A 22,617-nucleotide genomic window follows, 5' to 3' on the forward strand; every position below is an offset into this window, starting at 1 on the left:
CCGAGGAGCTTCATATGCAGTCACCATGGGGGACATGGCGACGACTGGACGACAGACGCTGGACGCCTTCTTAGGCGATGGTGACATCAGGGCGTCAGATTCTGCATCCACATGGTTTGGGTATGAGAGAGGCCGCGGTCAGATGGAATTGCGCCAGTTCCAGTGCCAATATGCAGGGTGAGGGGATGGTGTGCGAGGGCTCGCGCTGGGCATGTGACGTAGGGGGAGGCGTTCCTGGAATAATACCGGCTTTGCGAGTGCCGCTGCACGACATGGCATGGCGGAGGGTGCGCGGAGCTCGTGGGCATTAGCGAACTGGCGATTGCGTGCGCGTTTCTCCGGAGAGGGGGAGGGGGGGCCAAGCGTGGTGTTGGAGTGAAGGGCACATGTGCATTGGCAGGCAGAGGGCCGCGCGGACCCCGTCTTGTCTTGGCAAAGCGCGCAGGGCAGGCACGCAAGGCGGCGCGCGGGCAGCAGAGGGTCAACACCAAAGCAAAGCAGCAGCAGCAGCAGCGACAGCAGCGACAGCAACAGCAGCAGTTCAGCGCATTCCGGCGGCGGCTGGCGAGAGGGCGGGCGTGGGCGAGCAGCGAGGGCCAGGCGGGTTTGCGGGGAGATGCAGCCCTAACGGAAACTAAGGCATGCATGGCACTGACACGCAGAAAGCCGTCCGGTTCCAAGGTTGGCTCTCGGCCAGCCGCCCGTGGGAGACTCCTTACCTTAAGCCTTTGCTACCATCCAATTCCTTTACCGCGTAAGCGTCGGTTTATGGCTCAGGCGGCCGTCTTTGCCTGCGACACGCATCCTCCCCAGCATCGCCAGGCGGCCTCTCGAGCAGCCCTCCATGTCGACGAGCAGCCCGCAGTACAGGAATCCCGCCCACACGCCCTCGCACTACCACGACTTTGCCACGGCCGCCCACGACCCTCTGGGAGTAGCAGCCCTGCCCAACTGGCCGCCAGATGCAGCGGCCGTAGGAATCGTCGCTGCTACCCACGACTCGTACGCCATCGGCCCCTCGACGGCGGCTTTTCTCCACTACCCCCAGCCCGGAGTCGAGCCCGCTAGTTTACATGGCCTGGCTGCTGCCCCGGCGACCTGGGCGGCTGGTTATGTCAGACACCCGCCGCCTGCTGCTCACGAATGGCACCACCAGCACCAGCACCACCATCACCATGACGAGACATTTACGTCGCGCGCATCCCTCTCGTATTGCCACGCCGCCGACGCCGCCGCGCCCGTGCCGCACCACCAGCTTCCTGCTACGGCCCGGCCCTACCATCATGACCACCACCACCACCACCACCACAACCACCAGCCTGCGCTGCCCGCTGCCCACGACTCCTTTCATCACTTGCGCCTATCGTCAGTAAGTGCACACCACGGCTCCTGTGCTCTCTCCATACGCTTGCCATTGCGACTAAGTCTTGCCAGGAGGCCCCCGCAAACTCGGTAGACCCACCATACTCGAATCATGCCCAAAAGCTGCCCCCAGTCCCACAACCATCGCATGCCCAACCGCAGCCTGTCTTGCTGCACACAAACCATGTAGCCCATCCACCCTTGCACCGTGCCGTTGGTGCTGCTGCCCCTTGGCCCGCCCACGCCCAGTTCCTCGACCATACCAATGACCCCATTGCAACCAGTCTGCCGGCCACGAGGCACGACAGCGCCTCGACTACTGCTCCATGGCCCATGGTCGAGCCCAGCGAAACTCCGAATGCGCCTGCCATGTACGAGCGACCTCCCAACGTGGGCCAGGACTGGCCCGTCGCCGAAGCGCCCGTAGACCACCAGCTCTACGCTCCACACCATGCGCCTGTAGATCACTTGGACCGGACCCCTTCACAGCCTATAGCCCACCCGAGGCCCCTGCCCAAGAAGAAGGCAGCCAAAGTGCCTTCGTCGTTTGTTGAGCGGCAGGAGAAGCTCAAAGTGTCCAAGCGGAAAGGCCCCCTCCAGGAGAGACAGAGGGAGAAGACGCATACCATGCGCAAGACCAAGCGCATATGTGTCCGTTGCAGGTTCTACAAGTCGGGTGTACGTGTGTCGTTTGAGCATACCGTCTTCAGGCTGACGCATCTAGTGTGACGAGGGCGATCCGTGTGAGAAGTGTGAAAAGATCACAGGCCATGCCAGGTCCTTCCGTGAGCCGTGCTATCGAGAACACCTCGAAGACACCAGTCTGATTCGTCGCTGTATGTCGTAGCTGCTTACTCAGAGTACTCGATTGCTCACCATGTAACAGGCAATGGCCGTGAGCACCAGGAAGAGGCCGAGTTCCTTGCTTACGACTGGATACACAACAGTCAGCTCTACGAAATGGAGATTATTTGGAGCCTGCCTGGGTATGGCCCCATACCAAACGCGCACCCCTTGCGCATCGCCTTTCGTCCTTATAGCCCCAAGCGCGGGCCGCTCGATGTTGCTACGTCTGTCTGGTCCAACAGGGAAGGACAAGTGCCGTCTGTCGAGCAGCCAGCGTATGCGGTATATGATACGGCAAATCTCGTCGTGGCAGTCGAACGGTACTTCTCCAGCCTCCAGCCCGCTATTGAAGAGTGGATTTTTGCTCGCATCAGTCGGGACGAGATCGCCTATAGCACCTATCAGGAAGTGATACGCATGCGGAGAGTAACGGGAAGCAAGGCTCTCGACCTAGCCATGCGACTCCAGTGTCTCTCTGTGGTTTCTCAGGGCTACGGCTCAGTCTTCTCGCCCAACATACCTGGGATACGCGAGTACGATTACTCGAGGCTTGGCCGCAGCGACTACGAAGCATACGATCGAGGATCTTGCGATCGTCCTCTCCCTGGCGCCATTACTCACCAAATGGACGTGGCTGCTGTCAAATATCTTCGAAAGTTGGAGAAGTTGTTTGTCAAGGAGCTAGCTGCGTTGATCTTCAAGCCCAAGATCAAGCCATGGTACGAACTGTTTCTAACGTTTTATGTCATCTTCTGGAACCTCGAGTACATCCACCACGGAGCCCAAGACTATATCAAGTCGAAGAATGGCACGGTTAGTCCTTACAATTGGCTCCGAGGTTTGTCCTTTTTTGCTAACTTGCCACTAGTTGCTCGAAAACCAAGTCAGCAACGTAGTCACGACGCAGATCAAAAAATGGGAATTTGCCTTTCCCGTTCTCCTGTACCACTGGCGCTGCATTCTCCGTGGCTACTCGCCCTTCAAACTGGCACGCGACAACCCGGAAGAATTACGCGAACGTGGCCACATTGATACCGAGGGTTTCCACTATGTAACGGGAATTGCCAGTCTCTTTGAACGGAACAACCCGGGTAAGTGATGCTCCCCTTGGGTACTACTGCAGCATTGGTGCTAACATGTCCCTCTTTTTTTTTCTGTGTAGATCGCTTTCAGCCACCACTGACAGGGTTTGCATCGGCCCATTGGTCAACTTCGAGTCAATGGATTGTCAAGCTCTTCAGGGAAGCTGGAGCGTGAGCGGCTGGCCCCCTCTCTCGCCCGAGTCATTGGGACTCCATTTGTTTTTTGATACCCAGTCATGCACCGAAGATGAGCCACGAATCGCCCTACAAACTGCAAGCCCCGCTCGCTGCTCAACAAAAAGGGTTTTACGCCACTCCGACTTTTTTTTGTTTTATTTTATTTTTTTTCATATTTCGTATTCGAAAGCGACGGGGAAACGGGGACGGGGAAGGAGGAACGAGAAAAGAATACGCAAGAAAAAAATAACAATAACAACGACAAAAGGACCACCAGAGACAAAGCGAATTCTGGATGACGATACTTTTTTTTTGGCTCAAGTATGCCCAATGCTGCTACGAATCTAAATTTTTTACTCAACCCGGAATGAAAGACCGAATCAATGAGCAAGCATTAATAGAAAATGAGTGAATTAACACACTGACAAAAGTAACAAATGTTTCAACCGCCCTCCATTTCGGAAGGAAAGATAAAAGTAAAATTAGTCATTAAGTAAAGAAAAAAGGGGGAGGAAGTAAGTTTTGCCAGAGTAAGAGATGAAAAGGAAGGAAAAAAAACTCAGATTAATATGTTACCGCCCGGACCTAGAACACGCTTTTTATTTCCTTTGCCCAGAAACCCGAGTCCCCCGTGAAATTGCGAAAAAGTGAAGGAAAGAGGAAAACAAAACAAAAAAACACACACAAAAAGAGAGAGACTTGAGGGAACAAACGACCGAGACCCTCCCCTCCCATCCCCCCCTTCCTTTGCGCCAACCGCCGCCGCCCCCAAAAAAGAAACTCAACAAAAAAACTTGAAATAAGAGAAAGGAAAAAAAAGAGATTTGAGACGGCGCATGTCTATCTCCCGCCTAGCTGGCTGGCTAGCTAGCTACTTGTTGAAAAAACGCGCCGCCCCCACATGCGTGCCGCAGCAACACAAGTGCAAGCCGGTGCGGCAGAGGCAAGAGTGGGCGGGCGAGTTTTGACCAGGACAAGAGAGAAAAAAAAGGGGGGGGGCACCGTACGCCTACAGCTAGTAGTAGGTCCATTGTTTTCTGCACGTCATACGGGCGGGTAAGCGGGGGGGGGGGCTCGAATTCGTTGTCGTACATACAGCATACATATGTATGTATGGTGTATGTATGTATGTATGTATGTATGTATGGTAGCATGCTGCCTAGGCAGTAGGCCGGCCAGCAAGACACACACACACACACACACTACTGTAGACTAGCCGTGGCTCTCGCGGCCACTAATAATGCGCCAGGGGTCTGTATCGAAGACGGGAAGGTTCTGCGGTCTGCCAGGCTCAAAGGGATCGTCGAAGCTGTTTTTAGTAGTGCTAGCGGTTGTGTCTGGAGCCCTCAAGTCGGCAGTGGTGCTGGTAGTATGCGGCTTGGCCCAGGCATGTGTGGGGTCGCGAAGGAACATGCGCAGGAGATGGCGAGTGCTGGGCGCGTCCTCGTCGTCATCGTCATGGGTTTCCTTGATGTGCTTGTTACTGCTACTCCTCATTCTCCTCATGCTGCTGCTGCTGCTGCTACTGCTGCTGTGACTATTCTTGCTACGCCTAGCGCCGCGGTACTCGGAACGCGCATGCATGACGGACAGATTGTGCACAAGCTGGATGTCACCCGGCTGACGGTCAAGTTGCGTGCTAAACTGCTTGGCGAGCCGTTCCACCGCCGCCAGGGCGCGGTGTTGCCGTGCACTGAGCGGGGGGAGCTGCGCGTCCCGCGGTAGGTTGGGCGTGCCGAGTAAAGGCGCTTTGACAAGCTGGCAAATGGGTTTACCCTGGGAGAAGAAGAGAATCGGGCCCGGTTCAAGGTAAGGCGCGCCGTCCCTAGCGAAATGGGGTGACGTGCGTTAGCGGAGCTTATCTCTTGCTTTGTATTATTGCGCTTGTTTTTGCGTCTTTTCGACGGCAATTGTGCTTTTTTCCCTTCTCTCCTTTCATCTTTTCTCTCATTCTTCTCGCTTCCACTTATCTTTTGCGGAACGGGCAAGTCCTTCCGATGGGAACTAGCACGAGTAATGGAAGGAAAGATGAAAAAATAGGGAAAAGAAAAGGGGAAGGGAATGTGAAGAGTGTTCTGGTAGGTATGACGATAGACGGAGAAAAGAAATGGTGCAATATCAACTTACTTCTTCTTCAATTCAAACGGCCAATCCGGTTCTGCCAGCGTCTCCAGAACCTCTGGGTCTGATTGCAGAAGCTCGTTGTAAATGCGAGCAAAACTAACGACAGATTGCTTGCCGCCGGCCCCGGGACCTCCGTCGTTGCGGACATACAATGCCAGCACGTCTCCAGAGAACCGGTCGCTGTGAAAGTCCATGGCAGCCGTGACCTTTGAGCCTGCAAGCCCAATGCCCCTGCATTCTGCTGGCACAGGCTTCTTAGTCGCATCCAGCACGTGGCTTAGCGTCTGGTTGGCGTAGGAATCTGTGGCGCGTTCCGGGCAAATATGTGAGCATACGCCAACAAAGGCAATGACTGCTTCTTCGTCGTTCAAGTAGGCCGTATCGAGGCCTCGTAGCACAACGACTCCTCGACCAAGATGGATGTCTTTGCTCAGCGACGATAGTTTGTTGGCGAGTTCTGGATTGCCGAGATCAAATGTCTTTGCGCTGATTTCCGAGCGTGCAAGCCCGGTGACTGGTGATGAATATGGTTAGTTCATATTAATATACGGATGACGTGATGTGAGCATCGTCTTGTTGGGGAAAGTTACGCTTAAATTTGATAATAGCGGCCCTGATATCTCGTATTTCCCCATCACTCAGTTGTACGACATATTCAGCTGGATCGAGCTCATTCCCTTGCCATACCATGGGGCCTGTTATCGCTGGGGGTAGCCTGTCTGGTGCACTACAGACTGATGAAGAGTTGCTGTATAAGCTTTCTGAGGAAGACCTCGTGCTGAGGGCCGGTGGCACCATGGTCAAATGAAACGGTTGTACGAGACTGGGCCCCGTTAATGAAAACTGGTGTTGCGTAGTTCAAAGTTTCGGTCTTTGAGATGGGTAGACTTGGAAAAAAATATTGGTCAGTACGGGGGCGATTGTGTTTGTAGTGGGGATGTGGTTATCCAACAGTGTGTGCGGAGGGCCCTCTTATACTTTGTTCCATAGGAACAAGAATGCTTCTCAAAGCGAATATCGAGTGATCGCTGATCGCCTTGTCATTGTGTGTGTGTGTGTGTGTGTGGGTGGCAGTGCGGAGTGCCGGTGTGAATTTAGAGCTGACTGACCCGCCCTCGTCAAGGCAAGGCTTACCTTTGATTGAGCCGCCAAATTCATTGAATCAGCCCCAACACACTTTCTCGCTAGGATGGTGCGGCAAGAAAGAATCCCATGTCTACACCTACCTTTTTGGTATTACTTGTGATCCGAAACCCGCCATGCCAAAGTCTGCCGGTCAGACGTGGCGAAGAAGAAATACTCAGTGATGGCCTGCCACTCGGGCCCACAGTGCCAGTATACGCAGCGGGAGGCATCAAATCTTTACCATATGGGGTCAAGTGGTCGTCTGCTCTTCACCAACGTCCCCTACCGCATTGACAGCTCTCGCTTACGGTAGGGGTAGGGCTTTCTTCGGGAAGCCATGTGGCTCCATGGTTGCCACCCTGATCTCCACTTGAGGACGAAGCATTTTGTACTAATTAAAGTGTTTTGAAGGCACATGTTCTGGTGAGAATCCATTCGCTAGAAGGGGGGGTGCGCCTCGTATCGGGAAGCCATGGAAGATTCGATTTTCGTACGTATACCCGTACGTATACAATCCTTCTAGGGCTACCGCAGATCGCAAGAACTGGTGTGATCTTATACCCGCCGACCCGAGGCGCCGCGCCTAGCGCTGTTGGTATTTTAAAGCAATCATTATTCGCCCAATCCTTCACATGCAGTGGAATGAGACGGCAAGTCCCGTGGCTTCATGGGACCTGACTCTCTCATCCTCAAGTGGGGGACCGTCAGCATGTGATCAAGGCATACTGGCAGAGGCTGATCTGAGATTTCCCATGCGCCTTACAGTGACTGTCACGAGGGCCGGCGGTATCGCAGTCGGGAATGGTCCTCCACGTTACACAAGGCGCGCGGTATGCTAGGGCTCCAACACCCACTAGCTCAGCCCGTCGTGGCATACCGGACCTCGCTCGAAATAAAACAGGGTGATGGTGTGTCTCTGGGCTGCATGGCCAGTGATGGTCCGGGCCACACATCCTAACTGCAAGGCGCTTCGGATGCGGCCATCTGCGACCCCGTTGAGCTACCGAGTCTCTAGGCGCTACTTCCGCACGTATCCATTGGGCCGAACCCTCAGAAGAAGTTGCCGAGTGTTGAGCTCACGGAGTGGATAGCCATCCGATTGGTGTGCATCAGTTAATCACAGTGTTGACCCCTCTCCACCCTTTGCCGCTGTCGCTCCTCTCCAGTGCCAGCATATGGTGGTATCGCCTCTGTATCGCCTCGCGCAGCAAACACTTTCCCTGTGTTCAGACATACTGATAGCGAAGGATTGGGCGATTTCTCACCAACATGGATGCCAATCACTGTATTGATTGATGAGATGACGGCTGCAGCAAGAACAAAGAGTTGCTGCAAAATCATGATGCATAGATGCGTGGCTCACCGCCAAACCTCAACCTAGCTTTGTCTGCTACGAGAGCGACAGGTTCGCTACCCGGCCGTTCGGTTGCCACAAGCACGCGTTCTGAAACTAAAGCGTGTGGAGCAGAGCATGCTCGGGCGTGCATGGCTGGGGCAGCACCTGCAGCATATCCTCATGACATGCCTTGGTGAGGAAAAATCAAGCGCATATCGCTTCGGCACCGCATAACTGATCAGCTGGACCTCGCCATAGAGAGTTATAGCGAACATGGCTATTGCATAAAAACGCCGCTAGGCGACCCATGAGTGCTGGGATGACGGCTACTGGCCTGCCGCTAAACACAAAGGGTCTTTTCTCTACTCAGCCTTATGAGTCGAGTTCGAGTACATTGGCTGCATATGTATGTACAGAGCTCCAGTTGGCTCTCGCTAGGCTATGGTAAGTCGGCAAGAGGCATATGATCGAATACGTCGTGGGGGCGGATGAGTAACCACATTGGGCGGTGGGTGCGTATACGATTGGAAACTGTAAACGAGAAAAGCTGTCGGCTTACCCGTTGCTGTCGGACGACATGGTCACGGAGTTAAACGGCTGGACCTTTGTTGGCGATCCAGACTCAGCCACTCTTGGAGGATGGGGTTCGATCCGATCCTTCGAGCATCATGATGATAACAGGAGCGATTCACATGGTTTTGGTATCGGGAGCATCCGCTGTTTCAGTCGAGCCAAGTGTTGTGGATAGGCTGAAGCCCAACCACTCCGAGGCGTATGCCTGCCAAGCTGTGGTTGGGGCTCCAGTGAATGAGTGAGTGCGTGTGTGTCTAAGATCCGATCAAGGCCCAGCCCACACCCTTTAGCGTGTAGTTGGCGCAGTATCCCTGAAGATGTGAATTGCGTGCGTCGGATGTCACGCATAGATCGGCCAAGATCGCCCACTTTGATAGAGTTGGTTGAGAGCATCGCTACTTTGCTCTGCGAGCCTTGCCGTCTTTGACGCGCACGGCACGATTCCCATTCGCTTCTGTGTTTCCGTCTTGCATGTGGGAATGGTACCCGATGCTAATTTCAGAAGATGCGGAATGGGCATGTGAAAAGCTCCCGCTGCGTATTCTGGGTGTGGCATACGGGGAAGACGGCTTCTTGCTCTTTTCTTTTTTCTCTCGCTCGCCGGCCGCATAACGACGTGTGTTGCATCGGGCAGCCTCTGTATAGAGGAGCGGTAGGGATACAGGCCGGCATGGCCAGTTCATTGGTATGTATTGATGCGGCAGTCTGGGCCGATAGGTAGCTACCTGTGTCTCTCCGCCGGCATGCGTCGATGAAGAGAGACACACACACAGGTCAATCCTTCAGCCAGTGCCGCGTCGGGCTGGTCGGGCACAGGCATATTGACGCACCGGAGGGCGCAGATAATGGATGCAGCAATCCGGCACTCTGGCAGGCCCGTCTGGTCCCAGGGGGTCGCCAACGTGGGTTCCCATAACGCCACCAGTGGTCATCGGTGAGCGACGGAATGTGGAGTGGGAGTGGGAGCAGGAGTGGGAGTGAAACGCGCGCTCTGGGCAAGGGTGCCGCAAAAGCACCGCCTGCGGCTGGTGTAGTCGCCGTGCATGCGAGGCGAGGGCGTGTGAGGAGCAACGCCATGGGGCGGGCAAAAAGGAAAAAAGGATGGCAAAAGCAGAGGTTGGAGCCAACGTCAGCTTGTGCTAGAGCGAGCTGCCATGCCGTCTTGACCTCTTTCGCGGCAGTTGGGTGATGTCATCCTATCAGGGCCCGCGACGGGCCTGGGTAAGCAACGGCCTAATGCACGTCACATGCATTGCAGGCTTAGCCGCAACGCGTGGCCTTAGTCATGGGCACTCTAGGGAGGGGGCCGTCTGGGTCGCCCGCCAGCCGTGAAGAATATTACATACTTACACACCTGCATACATACATCAAGTCCCAAAGGGGCCCCAGTCCTGCCTACCGTCTCGGCCCGCACTGTACATGTCTGCTCGCTCCCTGGCTGCTCTTCACCCTCTGTCTCGACACCCTCCCGCCCGACGGTATATCCACCCCAGTTTTGTTTTCATAAGAGCAAGCAGTCGCCGACCAGCATGCCGCAGTAGCCCAGAACATATCATGCGTGTGCTGTGCATTGTCACGGTTCATCTTAGTCATAGGCCCTGTAGCGCTTCTAGGCGCTGAGTAGCAGACTGCATGCTTCCGTGAACAAGGTCCCCAGGACAAATTGCCTTCACTGCAGTACGACCGACTCTCCGGGCCCTACTAACTCCGCCTACCCCAGCTCCTTCACCCGTTACTGGCAAGTCTGCACTTTGCAATTCTTAGCTGGCTTATCTCGGCCACATGTCGGTGCAACATTTCAAATCATCCTTCCTTGAAACCCCCGAGTGGGGAAAGCAGCTGTACAGACTCCTCGTGGTGGTCTAGAGAGAATACCAGCTCGCCTTATACAGCAGGTTGAATTTATACCAGTCTCAACCGGCGAACAGCAGCAATTGTCCAGAGTTGACTGGCTTTTGTTCCGTCTGATTTCGAACGAATTTCGTCCACTGTGAATAGACGAATCAGACAATCCCTTTCCAACACTCTGTATGAATAATCATCAACTGTTGCAAACTTCTGCCAAGGGAAAACGTGTCATACGGAATTTCCATGTATATTCCCTACTCCAGAATATTGCCAGATATGACTTCTGTACTGTGGCCCATCAAACGTACGAGTTACCCGGTTACCGAATGATGCTCACTGCAGAAGCCCCTAATCCAATTAACCCCCCATGTACGAATGACCTTGCACTATCGCCACTCAGCCCAACACCTAACACCAAACTTTATCGATCCAGCTGGACAACACCAGCGACACATGTTCACTCCGTTAGAGCCATCATCCACGTGTACCGCTGTACAGACAGCCTCCGGTGCTGTCGAAGCCGGTCCGGGTGAGAATGGCCGGCTTCGCTACCGTACCGATGAGCAATCCTTCAACCCGTCAGCACATACATACACCGCTTACCACAAAGCTTAGGGACTCAGCATCGCACGAATATCTCCTTGCCCTCCCCTGCCCCCGCCAACCCAGTCCTCGCTCGCCTTGCTTGTCTCTCCCAAGGCCCATCTTTCCGAAGCGCCACTTTGACGCATCGCCCAACGCGGCACCCGAAGCCTCCGCGGATCTGCGATCACAAGGCATTCCACGAGGATGCCACGATCCCAGACTAGGAACTTTGCGGTATACACTAGACGCTCTAGCATCACGCCATGGCTGGCCTCACATAACGACATACATGGCACGGCGCTTAAGGGCGTAAAATGGTGTGGCAAATGTCTCCCCTACTCTGGGGTTTGAAAAAGGAATTAAGGGCATGTAAGCATCGCTTCTCACCCGCATCCTTAAGACACCCCAGACCAGGCATTTTGCTTGCAATTACAGATATCTATTGGTATGCTAAGTCGGGTATGAGCACGTAATTCATGGCGTATGGGAATAATAACGCCACGCCAATTTGGCCGTTGGTGCAGACACTGGTGGGTAAAGCGGGAGAGAGAAGATATTGGCATGTTGAATAGCGAGACTGGGCACAGCGATAAAGGTAGGGGGACAAGAAGGTAAGCGGGCTTATGGCTAGTGATATGCACATTAAAATTCCGTGGTGCGCACATAATTTACCTGTTATTTTCTGAGCATCAGATGCGACATGTATGGTCTCGTTATCTCACCCCGCCTCTCAGATACACCACACGACTGCAAGCCCAGCCTTTGCATCATTACATTATTGGAGACAAGTATGCTGCAGTGATGCTTTGCACTCATCATTACTATGCCGCGTCGTGCAATTTCTTGTTATATGGTTCAAGTGGCTACACAACAGAGTTACATTGAACAACCTAACAACTCGAAAAAAAAGCCTAGTCAAAACAGTCGAGGGACCAAGGTAGAGAAAAGAAAGTCCAAGAAAAATTTTATATTGAACAGAAAATCACAAAATACATCAGAAACTCAATCGCAGCAAGAGACAAACACGCAAAGCAACAAGACTAAGACTAAGACCGTATCCTCCACTTTAGCAGCGCTCAACACCACTCCAACCCCCCGTCTCAGCATCCTCTCCACCACCTCACCTCGTCGGCGGCTGCGCCCAATGCCTCAGCATCTGCCCAACCGCTGCATTCCACTCACTCGCAAACGCATTCGCAAGCTGCGTCATCTGCTCCGCCGTCGGCACATGGCCACCCCACATGGCTGGCTGCGAAGCCTGGTAGCGCGCATAGTACGGTATAAGTTGGCTAAATTACACATTAGATATTTCATCATCATAAAAAAAAGAGGGACTGCAAGGGGAAAAGAGGGCAAAAAGGAAAGGGAAGGATGAACGTACTCTGTCTGTATCTTACTCAGAACAAGCCAGCACAGGTTCCACGAGCGGTTACTAGCCGGGTCGGCGTAGACGCGGCGTTTGGCTTCGTCAAGGCAGTCGGAACTATTCATGTCGTGTATCTGATTAGCTTTCATCTCACCCCTATTATTCTTTCTCTTTCTCTTGCTACTCCTCGCCTTATGGCTGGGGCCGAGAGAACCAGGTTTGGCCGTGCTCACCTGAAAGGATAGTTTCGAGTTAAGCCCCGGAGCTCAGTTAGCAAGCCGTGCGAGTCAACATAGTAGGACCCTAAGATGAGAAAAAAAAAGGTATATTGTCAGTTTTTTTTCAATTCTCTCCATGTATCCTGGTGAGTCCTCTTGGATGAGGAGATGCTGCCGACTCACATGCTGAGGTCATGGGTTCGCTGCAGTCTGGTGTTCCGAGCACGGCAAAGGCCTTTTCAATATGACGCAGCTGGACAATCGTGTTGACCTGATGGCTCCGAAGAGACTGAATGTACTTGGATTTCTCCGCCTGTATATTGTTAAATGTATGCTGAAGAGAACGAGACTCGGGAAGTGGGGTGGTAGATTATAGGGACCGATGTGATGGAAGCCATTGCAGGAAAGTTTGTTATAAAGTACGTTCGGGGCGGCGGGATGTGATACTCGTAGTCTATCTGAATGGAGAATGTGGAATATTTCACCATACAAAGCTAGAGAGAAGTATAGGTCGATGTGATAATGAAGTGCTAGGGTAGAGAAGTGCTTAGTCTTTTGGCTGTTGATGCGGGACTAGGTGGATGAGAGGAAGATGTTATATAGATGCATGTCTCTCCAACTTGCAATGCATGACACCTGAAGCTAGGATCTTGCTGTGAAACAGAAGTGGGCGCTGTGGTTCAGCTCGAGCACAATGGAAGCAGACAACCTGGAGAGTCAAGTGCAGAGTCCCGGTCTGCCCGACCAGCCACATGGTCATGAAGCCACACGTTACTCCCAAATGGCTGTACCAAAAGGTGCTGGTGCCAGCTGGGTAACATCAAATAAGGAAATATCAAGTCAGACTGTAAACCCTTTGAAGATAAACAGCATCAGCTTCCTCGCTTCCCGACGATCCTTGCACTTGAGATCGATCGGATGAACTTGTTCCTGGGGAGTTGATAGGCCCGTTGATTAGTAGTAACAGGCCTTCCTACGTCAAAAGTAGATGCTATCGTCAGATTGCGGCTATAAGCAAGGTTTGTATGACTCGATCGTGCGCCTAGCGGGCCGGTAGATCTAAGCTCAAACCCTGTCATGCTGGTTCCGTGGACTTGGGACTCATGAATCAGTCGCCAAGAGATGGAGTGATTGTTCGTTTGTTGTGTTAAACGCATCTCCAGGCTTTTGTGACCAGCAAGCATATATGGTCAACATTAGAAAGTGTATTCAAACATGGGTATCGATTAAGTGCGATAATGCGCGCCAGTGCGCAGCAGAACCACAGGCCAGCTGATGATGGCATGTTCGAGTTGAGGTGTTGGTGGACTAAGCCCGGGCACTGCAATATACGACCGGATGTTCAAACTCCCGGTGTATATCTGGGAAGCCTGATGTCATGATCAGTAACTGAATCCAGGGAGTTTGTTTGAGACTGAGGCTGAGGCTGAGGCTGATTGTGAATGCTGACGGTGCAAGGAACCCAGGGTCGGAAAGATGTCGGGACCGCCGCCTCGCGGCTAGTTTAGCGTGTGGCTCAGCAGACGTCAACTCCAACCTCACCGCCGTTCATTGTCAATTTCTCGACTTTCCCAAGCTGTTCACATGGCCATATTCCGGCTATCCGTTTTTCGAGAGCCTCGTCGCACATGTGCTGACAAGTAACGGGTAATGCCACAACCCAGGATAGGAATGTTTTTCAGAAGCCAGGATCACATCGTTCATCTTACCAGCCACAGTTGACCTCACAAATGCACGCCTTAGTGGTCGATGCCTGCCTGACTAGGACCAGATCCATGAGGCTGAAAGTTGGGGCGTCAGCAGTCTAACGTCAGTGTCAGAAGGACTCTCCATACTGCGGGTCGTCATGCCCACATGCTTGACCTCGATGGTGCCATGCTAGTTTCCTCCCCAACCTATACCACGGAGTCGATTGGATACGAAACATCACGTCTCGAACGACCATTTGCCGGCGCACTTTAAGATCGTTGCTCGCATCATCCACGTGCCTACCCCTGCCCGGCCAGTGCTCGACTCGTAAGGATGTCCAGGAACAGGGTTGGGGATGATAAAATGGAAATGCTTGGTCATAGTTGTCGACCATATCTTCGCCACTATCCGACAAGGATTTGCACGTCCTAGGACATCAAAGTCTGGAACAAGGGTCTGCATCTTCAGCTGAATCATTGCTGAATCTACCGTGTCTCTGCGAACAAGGCAATGCCTATCAATGGCCCCAGTTCTTCGCACAGTTGTCTCTGGTCAAGGCGGTGGCTCAAGCTGATTGGTCTCCTAACATCCACAAACGTCCATTAGTGTCAGCTCACAAGTTTCTAGGCGTCCCGCAAATGCACCAGAGTGCTGCAATGTACACTGGCTCATCGAGATTCATGTTGATAGATTCTTTTACATGAGCGAGCAAGCAGTCTTTCGACTTTGCAATGCCTGGGAAGTCATCGTCCACCTCGCACACCTAGCCACCTAGACTTGGGTAGTCTATATGCTCAGCGCCATAATGGAGTTTACGATGTCGTTGTCGTTCTCCTTAAGGGCCTTGACGGCCTTCTTTCGGGAGACGCTGGCCTGCTGCATGACAAGCTCAATGTCCTTGCCCTCGAGGCCAGAGTCGTCAACCTCTTCGTCATCGTCCTCCTCTTCCTCCTCCTTCTTGTCCTCGGCAGCTTTGCCCTTGCCCTTGCCGGACTCGTCGCCGTGGTCGTGGCCGGCGTGGTCGTGGGAGTGAGCCTCGGCCTGGGCGAGCTGCTGGGCGGCGGAAGCCTGGGCCTGGGAGTTCAAGTCCTCGATCTTGGCCTCACCGAAGATGCTGGTGCGGGGTCAGTAGGTGGGACGGCAATGGAGGGGTAGTAAACTCACATCCAGGTGTTGCTTGAGGGAGACTTGTAGACGTCGGGCTGGTTGATAACGAAGAGGATCTGGCATGCTTGTTAGCTCCCAATTCCACAAGAGTGGCTCAGCCCGCAGCAGCAGGTGTTGCTGACTGTGGACTCTCCCCAAGCACCAAGACCAATTGCAGGGCATGCACTCACGTTCTTTGGTCGGCGCAGGGTCACACGGGTGATGCCATCAATGTGCTTCAGTCCGAGCTTAGCAATGGCCTTGCGAGCCTTCTTCTCGTTGCGAGAGTGGACAGCGACCGAGGAGCCCGCGGGCACGTTGACCTCGCCCTCCTCGCCCTCGGACTCGTCGCTCGACTCATCCTCCTCGATCTGGACGTTCTTCTTCTCGGGCTCGTCGGGGAGCTCTTCAATGCGGGGGTTGGACATGTTGGGCGTGTGTGGTTGACTAGATGCGTTGGTGGTGCAGTAATATGAGGTGCGCCGTGTTGTGTCGGAGCTCCCAAAAATGATTTGTGGGCGGCTTAGCGCGGGCAGCAGCAGCAGCTCCCCCAAAGTTGCCAAAATGACGATTATTGCTGCATTCACCATGTCGCCGTCGCAAACAATCACAGTTCACCGAGTCAAGCCAGTTCAAAGAGGGTATCAAATTGGCAATTCTAGTTGCAGTCTTTTGTGTGTTCATGAAAATTGTGGATTGGACTCTCTTGCTACATGTAGAATGCATGCGAGAGCCGAGTAAACCTTTCCCATACCGAATTGCACCATGCCAAACATTGGACTTATTCACCCGAAACCAGGTCTTGAATTTTTGAATGCCTTTGAGGGTCGCCTTCGGAATGCTCATGAAAATGCACGTCATGCCTCTCCGTCACCTGCATGCAGCGACCACCACAACGCCTGTCTCCCGACAGCATCTAGAATGCCTATGCCTTTGCGCTGGCGCGGATCTTGGCAAAGGTCTTCTGGACCTCGAAGCGGGCCTGTCAATACGTTAGCCATGCCGTGTGCAGACCGAGCGTGCCCCAGCCATGACCCAAACCCAAATTACGGCGTGTCACGGGGCGACACCAAGACTGCGACAACGTACCTGCTTCCTCATCTTCATGACCTTGAAGCGCTCAAAGTCGTTCAGTCCCCGCCTCTTCTGGATGGCCGCACGCTTCTTTGCCCATGAGCTCTCGTCGAACTTCTGCTGGACCTTGTGCTCCTCCCACTTCTTTGCGACGTGACCGACACCGCTGGAACGGGGAAGCTTGGGGATGACGATGGGTGTGAGGGAGAGTTTGGCAAGAGCGATCTCCTGGCGGGGGACGGGGGCCTTCTCGGAAGGACCATCGACGAGAACCTATGCTTCTGTGAGCCGCTGAACAGCATCCGCGCCGCCGGGTTTCCGTACACGCTTGTGGTCAATGATCTCGACAATGGTAGCCAGGCGACCCTCGTACTGGCCCTCGTTGAAGAGGACCACACGGCCGACCTCGACCAGCCTCCAGGCGCTCGTTGTGATTTCGGCGTCACCCATTTCGTCGGTTGTGCTGCGGATAAATGTTAGAGTCTATGAAGCGCGCGAGGTGCAGCGGCGAGAGGCGTACTGGTCGGAAATTAGGTCGTTGGTGATGGTTCTTGTCGGGAGTGAAGTCAATGTTCGACACAATCGAAAATCCAAGTGCGCTGCCGGGGCCGTGCACAAGCGAAGCCCGGCTTGGCTTGGCATGTGCAGAAAAACCCGACCGCGACCGCGACCTGCTTCCTCGCCAGCTCTTGACCCCGAGACAACACAAAGACGACGACGACAACAACACGGCCGTCTGATGCGCTTGCTGCGCCCGTATCATGCTACGAGAAGCCGTGCTCGCGATGCGCCAGACTGCGCCGTCTGCACAACACTACCGCGTCCATCGACAGATAATGGATGATGCATCTCCCACTAACTGCAGCTGCCACTTAGCTCGATAGCTCCACTGGTACGTCTCCATCCTCCACAGCTCTCTTCCCCATCCAAGGATGACATAATTTGCGATTGAGCTCGTCGTCGGAGACCCTCGCCGGGGTCTCTTAACGGCGGCGGGCTTATGATATTCAATTTCTTACATATTCTGAGTTTACCATTACACTCAATCCCGGCTTCATCATGTGGACGCGCAGCAGAGGACCTAAGCTGACTGTGAAAAAGACTTTTAGACACATGCCCGACCCTAGCTCAAGGAATTGCAGCTCCTAGCAACTTGCACAAGGTCAGTCCAGCTTTCTATTTCTCATCACCCGCCCCTTCCAATGATTACAACATGCAATAGATAGTATATGATTTCCATGATTACTATTTTATCACCAAGATCACTGAGGAAGACTTGAATCACGCATTTGCTTGACATAGTTTTGTCTTGTACAAGTAACTAACAAGCTTGCAGATATATTTGTTTATGAGTGATTTCAAAGTGCTGACGCGGCGCAATTCACAACGCATCAGAATATGCTTGCAGATTTATAAATTGCAATCTGCAATTCCCTCTTACTTGAGGCGGTGTCTGCAGGATGCATTGATTTTTTGCATGTGAAAGTAATCTTTCCAAAGGTAGGCGTCGATATGGTTGATTCATCGTCCAAACCCGCAAGCTGGTTAGAAGAATAGTGGCTAGTTCACCTCAATCACATTCCCCTCCACCATTCTCTGCTCCGGCGTCCCTCTTCTCCTCCGTGTGATTTTCCTCCCATAGTTTCGATACAAATTCATCAACAACTCCCTTACAACTGGATGGAATGCTGCTCTTGCGTCAAACTTACTTCCACCGTACGGAAATGATACAATCTTGCTCCAGTCGGCATTGTCCTCAAAGTAGAATTCCAGATCAAAGGCGTCTGCTTTCTTGAGCATGTCCTTGAGTATCTCTCCCTTGTGGCCATTGACGTCGGCCCATGCCCAGAGAGCCGGGTCGTAAAAGTTGAGGGTGCTTGAAGCCTCCCCCGCGAGGATTTGGGCATTGAACAGCAAGTGCCGGAGGATGTTGATGTTGCAGCCGCAGTTTATGACGGCATACTGCAGATGCTCCGTGGCAATGCCTTTTGGCACGCCCAAGAGTACTGCCAATGCTGCAACCGCATACTCGTTGTTCTCACTGATGGCCTCCTTGATACCCGTCTTGGCCATCTCCCCCGCCATACTGCCCTCCCAATCGATCTGACCGTTCAAGCTGACCAAGACATAGAGCAAAGATGCCTTGTCTTCTGTCCAAGGACCATGCAGCAGCTTCTCCGGAATGCAGAAGCCTTCTGCAAAAGCCAGAAACGGAATCTTGGTAAACCTGTAGGGCCACAGCCCGTCAAAGAGGGACGCATCTGGAATGGCGACTCCAGTGGCTGCCCATGCCTTGCCGCGCAACTTGATCATGGCGTTATGCGCACGCCGCACATAAGCCAAGAAAAAGTCGTATGTGAAGAAGCGGCAAGACATGATGTCGGATTGCAGAGCAGCGTCACTGGTGACGGTACGGTCCCGGTAATTTGTACGGTGATCTACCGTGTGGAAGAAAGATCGCATGGTGAATTCCATAGTAATAGCGCGTGACGATAGTTTCTTGCCTAGAGAATGCGAGCACCGTGGCAGTGCCATGTTCATGCTGTGCAAGAAGATCATCTCGAGCAGCTCGACAGGAAGACCCTCTAGCGTCGGCATGGCGGGCGCAATGGCTCTGGTCTTCCTTTTGGCCTTTGGTTTCCGGGTGCGTTTTGGTGGAGAGGCGGATGCAGCAGCAAAGTGCTGTACGAGGGCTGGATGTAGGTGTTTGCGTTTCTTGCCGCGTACGAGGATGGGAGTGAGGTCCATTGGCCCTTTTGAATGGACCGCGTCACTAGCAGGCAGCAGCAAAGTAAGCGCCTGCTGTGGCTGGTTGCATGTATGCGCAAAGGCTGGTGATTGATGGATTGGGCAAGGCCCTGTCGCCTTGAAGATCGAGGGCTGCGCCTCAGCTGGTGCGTGCGCTGGTGTGGCTTTGCCGCGGCGTTGTTCCTGGCTAGCGTTGATCGTGTTTCCGCTGCTGTTCTTGCCGCACATAAACAAAAGACCGTTCAACGCCGCCCAGCACGTCACGCGCAATCGCCGCGCCCTCGACCGGAACAAGACCAGAAGCTGCGAGACAAAGAGCTGGAAAAGATGCAGGTCCACGCTGTGCCAGACTCGGAGCGCGCGTATGATTCGACAGGGAGGAAGCTGCCCTGGGCCTATGAGTTTGCGGAGTAAGTCTTTCTTTCACTGCCCTAGTCCGTCATGGCCCTTTGGCGCAAGCGAACGCGTCATCAAAGAACCGGGAGCATGTTGTGCAAGACGTTCTGCTTCTTTTTTGCAATGTCCGCACCATGGGAGACTTCGATTGGGACGCTCCGATAATCCAGCACACGCGGCTGACCCCAGACCTCGACAGCTCAGACCAAAATCAACGGCGCATACCCGAAGAAAAGGGCCCCTTTGGCAAAGCACGAAAACGCGGAACCTCGCGGGCTAAGACACCGCTGGGCGCCAACCAAGCTGCCGACGAAGCGAAACTACTCAACCAACGCACCATCGATGACATCTTTGGCCGCTACAAGGCGGAAGAAGACAAGAGGCGCTCCGTATCATCGCGTTCCGTTGCCGCACTACCCCCGCCAGGCTCAGCACCGAACCTGATAGACGCAAGCAATGCACTGAACAACTCGTTCGCAGCAGGCGCATCGACAAACACAGCCTTCACACAAGAGCCCAAGGAAGTCATACTATACGGCTACGGAAGCGACGCACAATGGGCAGCGATAGCGCACTATGAAAAAGTATCCAATGGCATCATCTACGAAGAGTACGACCGCGAGCCCTTTAACCCCAAGTTCGGATACAACTTCACATCGCAGCGAGCATCACATTATCGGTCACTGAGCAAGGCGTCGCTGAGAAAAATCAACGAGTATGTCGGAGGTGATCACTGGATCAAGGTCACGTTCGACAGCGCAGAAGCAGCCGAGCGCGCATGCCACTACAGTCCCAAGAATATCCAAGGGTACACCGTCTACGCCGAAATGTACAGAGGCACGGGTCCCCAAGGCGGCGACCGCGCAATCCGGGCAGAAGCAGGAAGCATGTCGCAAGCCGCCTCACCCAACACCATGTCGTCCGCTACCGTCGGTCTCCGTGGCATTAGTACTTCGCAGTCGTCGGCAACAGCCTCGTCCGCCACAGCCACAGCCTCGCAACTCGCTCCATCAACAACACAACAAACACAAGGACTCCGCTCTTTCGCAGACCCACCCTTCATGCGCAACACAGCCGGCTCCTTTCCCTCGTACCTAGACGATATGCCCGTCCAACCACTAGAACAACACCAAGCCCTCGATCCAAACACCATCCCCGCACGCACCACAACCACGGCACTGAACCCCCGCTCCCAGCGCGCCACCCTCCGCCTCAAAGGCGCAAACGTAAAACCCGCCGTCTTTTTGCCGCAGGAAAAGGCATTCCTGCCGGCTAAACCCCGCTGGCAGCAGACGGTTGGCTCGCTACCGATTATCGGATGGGTGTTTGGATCGGGCCAGGGCATCATCGGCGATTCTGTTCCCCGGAAGGACGACGGAACTTTTGACATGAACAGTGCTAGTTTGTACTGGCGCGTGTGGTACATGGTGGACAATTGCTTTGGTAGTGACTTTTGTGGAGTGAGGGATGCAGAGTACGACGACTAAACGGGAGGGGTGGATGGAGAAAAACAACGTGTCGATATTCTGGCGAATTGGTAACCATGAGCATTGGGTGGCGTTTGCGGGCGCTTTGCATCAACAACTTCTTATTTTTCCCGATATTTGCAATTGAGCGCCGGCAAAGCAGATTGACGATGCGGTATTAAGCCGCTCAAAGTGTGCCGCGGAAAGTGGTATGCAAATGTAATATTATTTCCAAGAGCTAACGCCAACGACCGTGAGAGTACATCTAACACGCGTGTGACTTTCATGCTTCTGTTCCGTGCCTGTGTTCCGCTCACCGCGCCCAAAAGGCCAAAGTGCCACATGCCCTCCACATCCTTCTTCAATCCTGTAGCCGCATTATAGTTATTGTCGTAGTATTGCGCCTAGACATACTGGCTCAACCATCGGATACCCTCTCCGTATCCCTGCCTCATGACCACACTGCACATGAAGACCTCGATAGGTCGGATGCCCTCAAGCGGCACCTTGCCCTTGCCGGTTGTCTGGTATAGACCAAGCACAGAGCGGAGCTGGTCCTCGGAGACGGCATCGGGGTGGTCAATCTTGTTGCCAAGAATGACAAAGGGTGTGTTCTTGAGTTCGTCCATGGCGAGCAAAGCGTCGAGCTCGGCTTTCGACTCGGTAAGACGCTCGTGGTCTTTGGCATCGACGAGGAATACGATACCGGAAACTTCGGGGACTAGAGGAGAGTTAACCAAATGTAGCGGAATTGGAAAGGTCGCGAGGCGTACAGTAGTCACGCCACAATCGTCGGGCTTGCGCGTGGCCTCCGAGATCGAAGGTTGTGAACTTGACGTTTCCTATCGAGAGCTCCTCGGAGGTCGGGTGCAGAGTTGGCTGGCTAAAAAGGACGTTAGCTCATTGCGGAGTAATGAGCCGCATTACACTTACAGAACAGCAACCCTGTCGTTCTTAAGCATGTGTAGCAGCCTAGATACGTCAGTCGGAGCTTGCGCGCCCGGTTCGGTAGTCATACGTGGTCTTTCCGGCATTGTCACTGAAGCCTAGTTAGCCATGCGCCCTTGGATTCAGAGGTATGTGAGGGTACGTACAGTCCGAGGAAGAGGAGCTTGGCATGCTACAGATGCGATGTTAGTTGGATTCAGCCCGGTCTTGTCCATGCTCATGCTTACCTTGTTCATGAGTCCAAGCGAGGACAGAACATCCCAAACTGTTTTCCTTCATCAGCTTCTATTTGCACAGTCTGACAGCGAACGATTGGTATGGAGAAAGACTGCAGCAATGTATGTGCGGACGGTGTGTTCGATGCGCATGTGATAAGCCAGATGTAGCCACGTTCTGGCGGATCTTGGCCGCCACGGGGAATAGTATATAAAACTCAGGCTATTTTTGTAGGGATGCGGGTGTTTCTTTGGTATTCGTGTTGGGCAGGCGGCCACGGCTTTCGTCGGGC

The 22,617-nt window shown here is 53.6% G+C and overlaps 9 protein-coding genes across 9 annotated transcripts; 3 read left to right on the top strand and 6 right to left on the bottom strand.

Annotated features, from left to right (window-relative positions):
* The first annotated feature begins 762 nt into the window (after nucleotides 1-762).
* On the top strand, nucleotides 763-3,829 carry SETTUDRAFT_124770 (uncharacterized protein). The gene is made up of 6 exons (XM_008023201.1): nucleotides 763-1,369; nucleotides 1,435-2,040; nucleotides 2,087-2,198; nucleotides 2,249-3,021; nucleotides 3,077-3,299; nucleotides 3,371-3,829. The coding sequence occupies exons 1-6, from the start codon at nucleotides 845-847 to the stop codon at nucleotides 3,463-3,465; spliced, it is 2,334 nt and encodes a 777-aa protein (XP_008021392.1). The 5' UTR covers nucleotides 763-844; the 3' UTR covers nucleotides 3,466-3,829.
* A 713-nt stretch (nucleotides 3,830-4,542) lies between these two features.
* On the bottom strand, nucleotides 4,543-6,389 carry SETTUDRAFT_174792 (uncharacterized protein; the record flags this gene model as incomplete). Its single annotated transcript, XM_008023202.1, has 3 exons — nucleotides 4,543-5,292; nucleotides 5,595-6,105; nucleotides 6,182-6,389. 3 exons carry the CDS (start codon nucleotides 6,387-6,389, stop codon nucleotides 4,680-4,682), a joined length of 1,332 nt encoding a protein of 443 aa, XP_008021393.1. The 3' UTR covers nucleotides 4,543-4,679.
* A 4,762-nt stretch (nucleotides 6,390-11,151) lies between these two features.
* SETTUDRAFT_166566 (uncharacterized protein) lies at nucleotides 11,152-11,792 on the top strand. Its single transcript, XM_008023203.1, has one exon. The coding sequence runs from the start codon at nucleotides 11,373-11,375 to the stop codon at nucleotides 11,529-11,531; it is 159 nt and encodes a 52-aa protein (XP_008021394.1). The 5' UTR covers nucleotides 11,152-11,372; the 3' UTR covers nucleotides 11,532-11,792.
* Nucleotides 11,793-12,178: 386 nt separating this feature from the next.
* On the bottom strand, nucleotides 12,179-13,040 carry SETTUDRAFT_158158 (uncharacterized protein; the record flags this gene model as incomplete). Its single annotated transcript, XM_008023204.1, has 5 exons — nucleotides 12,179-12,347; nucleotides 12,440-12,541; nucleotides 12,658-12,727; nucleotides 12,826-12,955; nucleotides 12,993-13,040. 5 exons carry the CDS (start codon nucleotides 13,038-13,040, stop codon nucleotides 12,179-12,181), a joined length of 519 nt encoding a protein of 172 aa, XP_008021395.1.
* Nucleotides 13,041-14,399: 1,359 nt separating this feature from the next.
* SETTUDRAFT_166567 (uncharacterized protein) lies at nucleotides 14,400-14,893 on the bottom strand. Its single transcript, XM_008023205.1, has one exon. It carries the CDS (start codon nucleotides 14,806-14,808, stop codon nucleotides 14,569-14,571), a length of 240 nt encoding a protein of 79 aa, XP_008021396.1. The 5' UTR covers nucleotides 14,809-14,893; the 3' UTR covers nucleotides 14,400-14,568.
* A 19-nt stretch (nucleotides 14,894-14,912) lies between these two features.
* On the bottom strand, nucleotides 14,913-15,937 carry SETTUDRAFT_166568 (uncharacterized protein). Its single transcript, XM_008023206.1, has 3 exons — nucleotides 15,669-15,937; nucleotides 15,496-15,554; nucleotides 14,913-15,445 (listed from the first exon to the last, which is right to left on the bottom strand). Exons 1-3 carry the CDS (start codon nucleotides 15,903-15,905, stop codon nucleotides 15,118-15,120), a joined length of 624 nt encoding a protein of 207 aa, XP_008021397.1. The 5' UTR covers nucleotides 15,906-15,937; the 3' UTR covers nucleotides 14,913-15,117.
* Nucleotides 15,938-16,114: 177 nt separating this feature from the next.
* On the bottom strand, nucleotides 16,115-19,299 carry SETTUDRAFT_124776 (uncharacterized protein; the record flags this gene model as incomplete). Its single annotated transcript, XM_008023207.1, has 4 exons — nucleotides 16,115-16,459; nucleotides 16,567-16,824; nucleotides 16,876-17,014; nucleotides 18,203-19,299. 4 exons carry the CDS (start codon nucleotides 19,297-19,299, stop codon nucleotides 16,403-16,405), a joined length of 1,551 nt encoding a protein of 516 aa, XP_008021398.1. The 3' UTR covers nucleotides 16,115-16,402.
* A 243-nt stretch (nucleotides 19,300-19,542) lies between these two features.
* Nucleotides 19,543-21,396, top strand: SETTUDRAFT_174797 (uncharacterized protein). The gene is made up of 2 exons (XM_008023208.1): nucleotides 19,543-19,709; nucleotides 19,895-21,396. The coding sequence occupies exons 1-2, from the start codon at nucleotides 19,627-19,629 to the stop codon at nucleotides 21,180-21,182; spliced, it is 1,371 nt and encodes a 456-aa protein (XP_008021399.1). The 5' UTR covers nucleotides 19,543-19,626; the 3' UTR covers nucleotides 21,183-21,396.
* On the bottom strand, nucleotides 21,374-22,507 carry SETTUDRAFT_166572 (uncharacterized protein). Its single transcript, XM_008023209.1, has 6 exons — nucleotides 22,337-22,507; nucleotides 22,256-22,281; nucleotides 22,180-22,200; nucleotides 22,095-22,133; nucleotides 21,935-22,044; nucleotides 21,374-21,882 (listed from the first exon to the last, which is right to left on the bottom strand). Exons 1-6 carry the CDS (start codon nucleotides 22,343-22,345, stop codon nucleotides 21,566-21,568), a joined length of 522 nt encoding a protein of 173 aa, XP_008021400.1. The 5' UTR covers nucleotides 22,346-22,507; the 3' UTR covers nucleotides 21,374-21,565.
* Nucleotides 22,508-22,617: the final 110 nt, after the last annotated feature.

This window comes from Exserohilum turcica (genome assembly GCF_000359705.1).
Source record: "Exserohilum turcica Et28A unplaced genomic scaffold SETTUscaffold_10, whole genome shotgun sequence".
Classification (NCBI taxonomy): Eukaryota; Fungi; Ascomycota; class Dothideomycetes; order Pleosporales; family Pleosporaceae; genus Exserohilum; species Exserohilum turcicum.

Excerpts from the sequence above, each read along its gene's own strand:
- SETTUDRAFT_124770 (XM_008023201.1), top strand. The coding sequence starts at position 845 with ATGTCGACGAGCAGCCCGCAGTACAGGAATCCCGCCCACACGCCCTCG. Across the intron at positions 1,370-1,434 it reads ATCACTTGCGCCTATCGTCA|GAGGCCCCCGCAAACTCGGT; the intron begins GTAAGTGCACAC and ends AAGTCTTGCCAG. Across the intron at positions 3,022-3,076 it reads TCAAGTCGAAGAATGGCACG|TTGCTCGAAAACCAAGTCAG; the intron begins GTTAGTCCTTAC and ends ACTTGCCACTAG.
- SETTUDRAFT_166566 (XM_008023203.1), top strand. The coding sequence starts at position 11,373 with ATGGTGTGGCAAATGTCTCCCCTACTCTGGGGTTTGAAAAAGGAATTA.
- SETTUDRAFT_166567 (XM_008023205.1), bottom strand. The coding sequence starts at position 14,808 with ATGATTCAGCTGAAGATGCAGACCCTTGTTCCAGACTTTGATGTCCTA.
- SETTUDRAFT_166568 (XM_008023206.1), bottom strand. The coding sequence starts at position 15,905 with ATGTCCAACCCCCGCATTGAAGAGCTCCCCGACGAGCCCGAGAAGAAG. Across the intron at positions 15,555-15,668 it reads CCCTGCGCCGACCAAAGAAC|ATCCTCTTCGTTATCAACCA; the intron begins GTGAGTGCATGC and ends CAAGCATGCCAG. Across the intron at positions 15,446-15,495 it reads CCCTCAAGCAACACCTGGAT|CATCTTCGGTGAGGCCAAGA; the intron begins GTGAGTTTACTA and ends ACCCCGCACCAG.
- SETTUDRAFT_174797 (XM_008023208.1), top strand. The coding sequence starts at position 19,627 with ATGCAGGTCCACGCTGTGCCAGACTCGGAGCGCGCGTATGATTCGACA. Across the intron at positions 19,710-19,894 it reads TGGGCCTATGAGTTTGCGGA|CTCAGACCAAAATCAACGGC; the intron begins GTAAGTCTTTCT and ends AGACCTCGACAG.
- SETTUDRAFT_166572 (XM_008023209.1), bottom strand. Across the intron at positions 22,134-22,179 it reads GACAATGCCGGAAAGACCAC|GCTGCTACACATGCTTAAGA; the intron begins GTATGACTACCG and ends TGACGTATCTAG. Across the intron at positions 21,883-21,934 it reads ACGATTGTGGCGTGACTACT|TCCCCGAAGTTTCCGGTATC; the intron begins GTACGCCTCGCG and ends ACTCTCCTCTAG.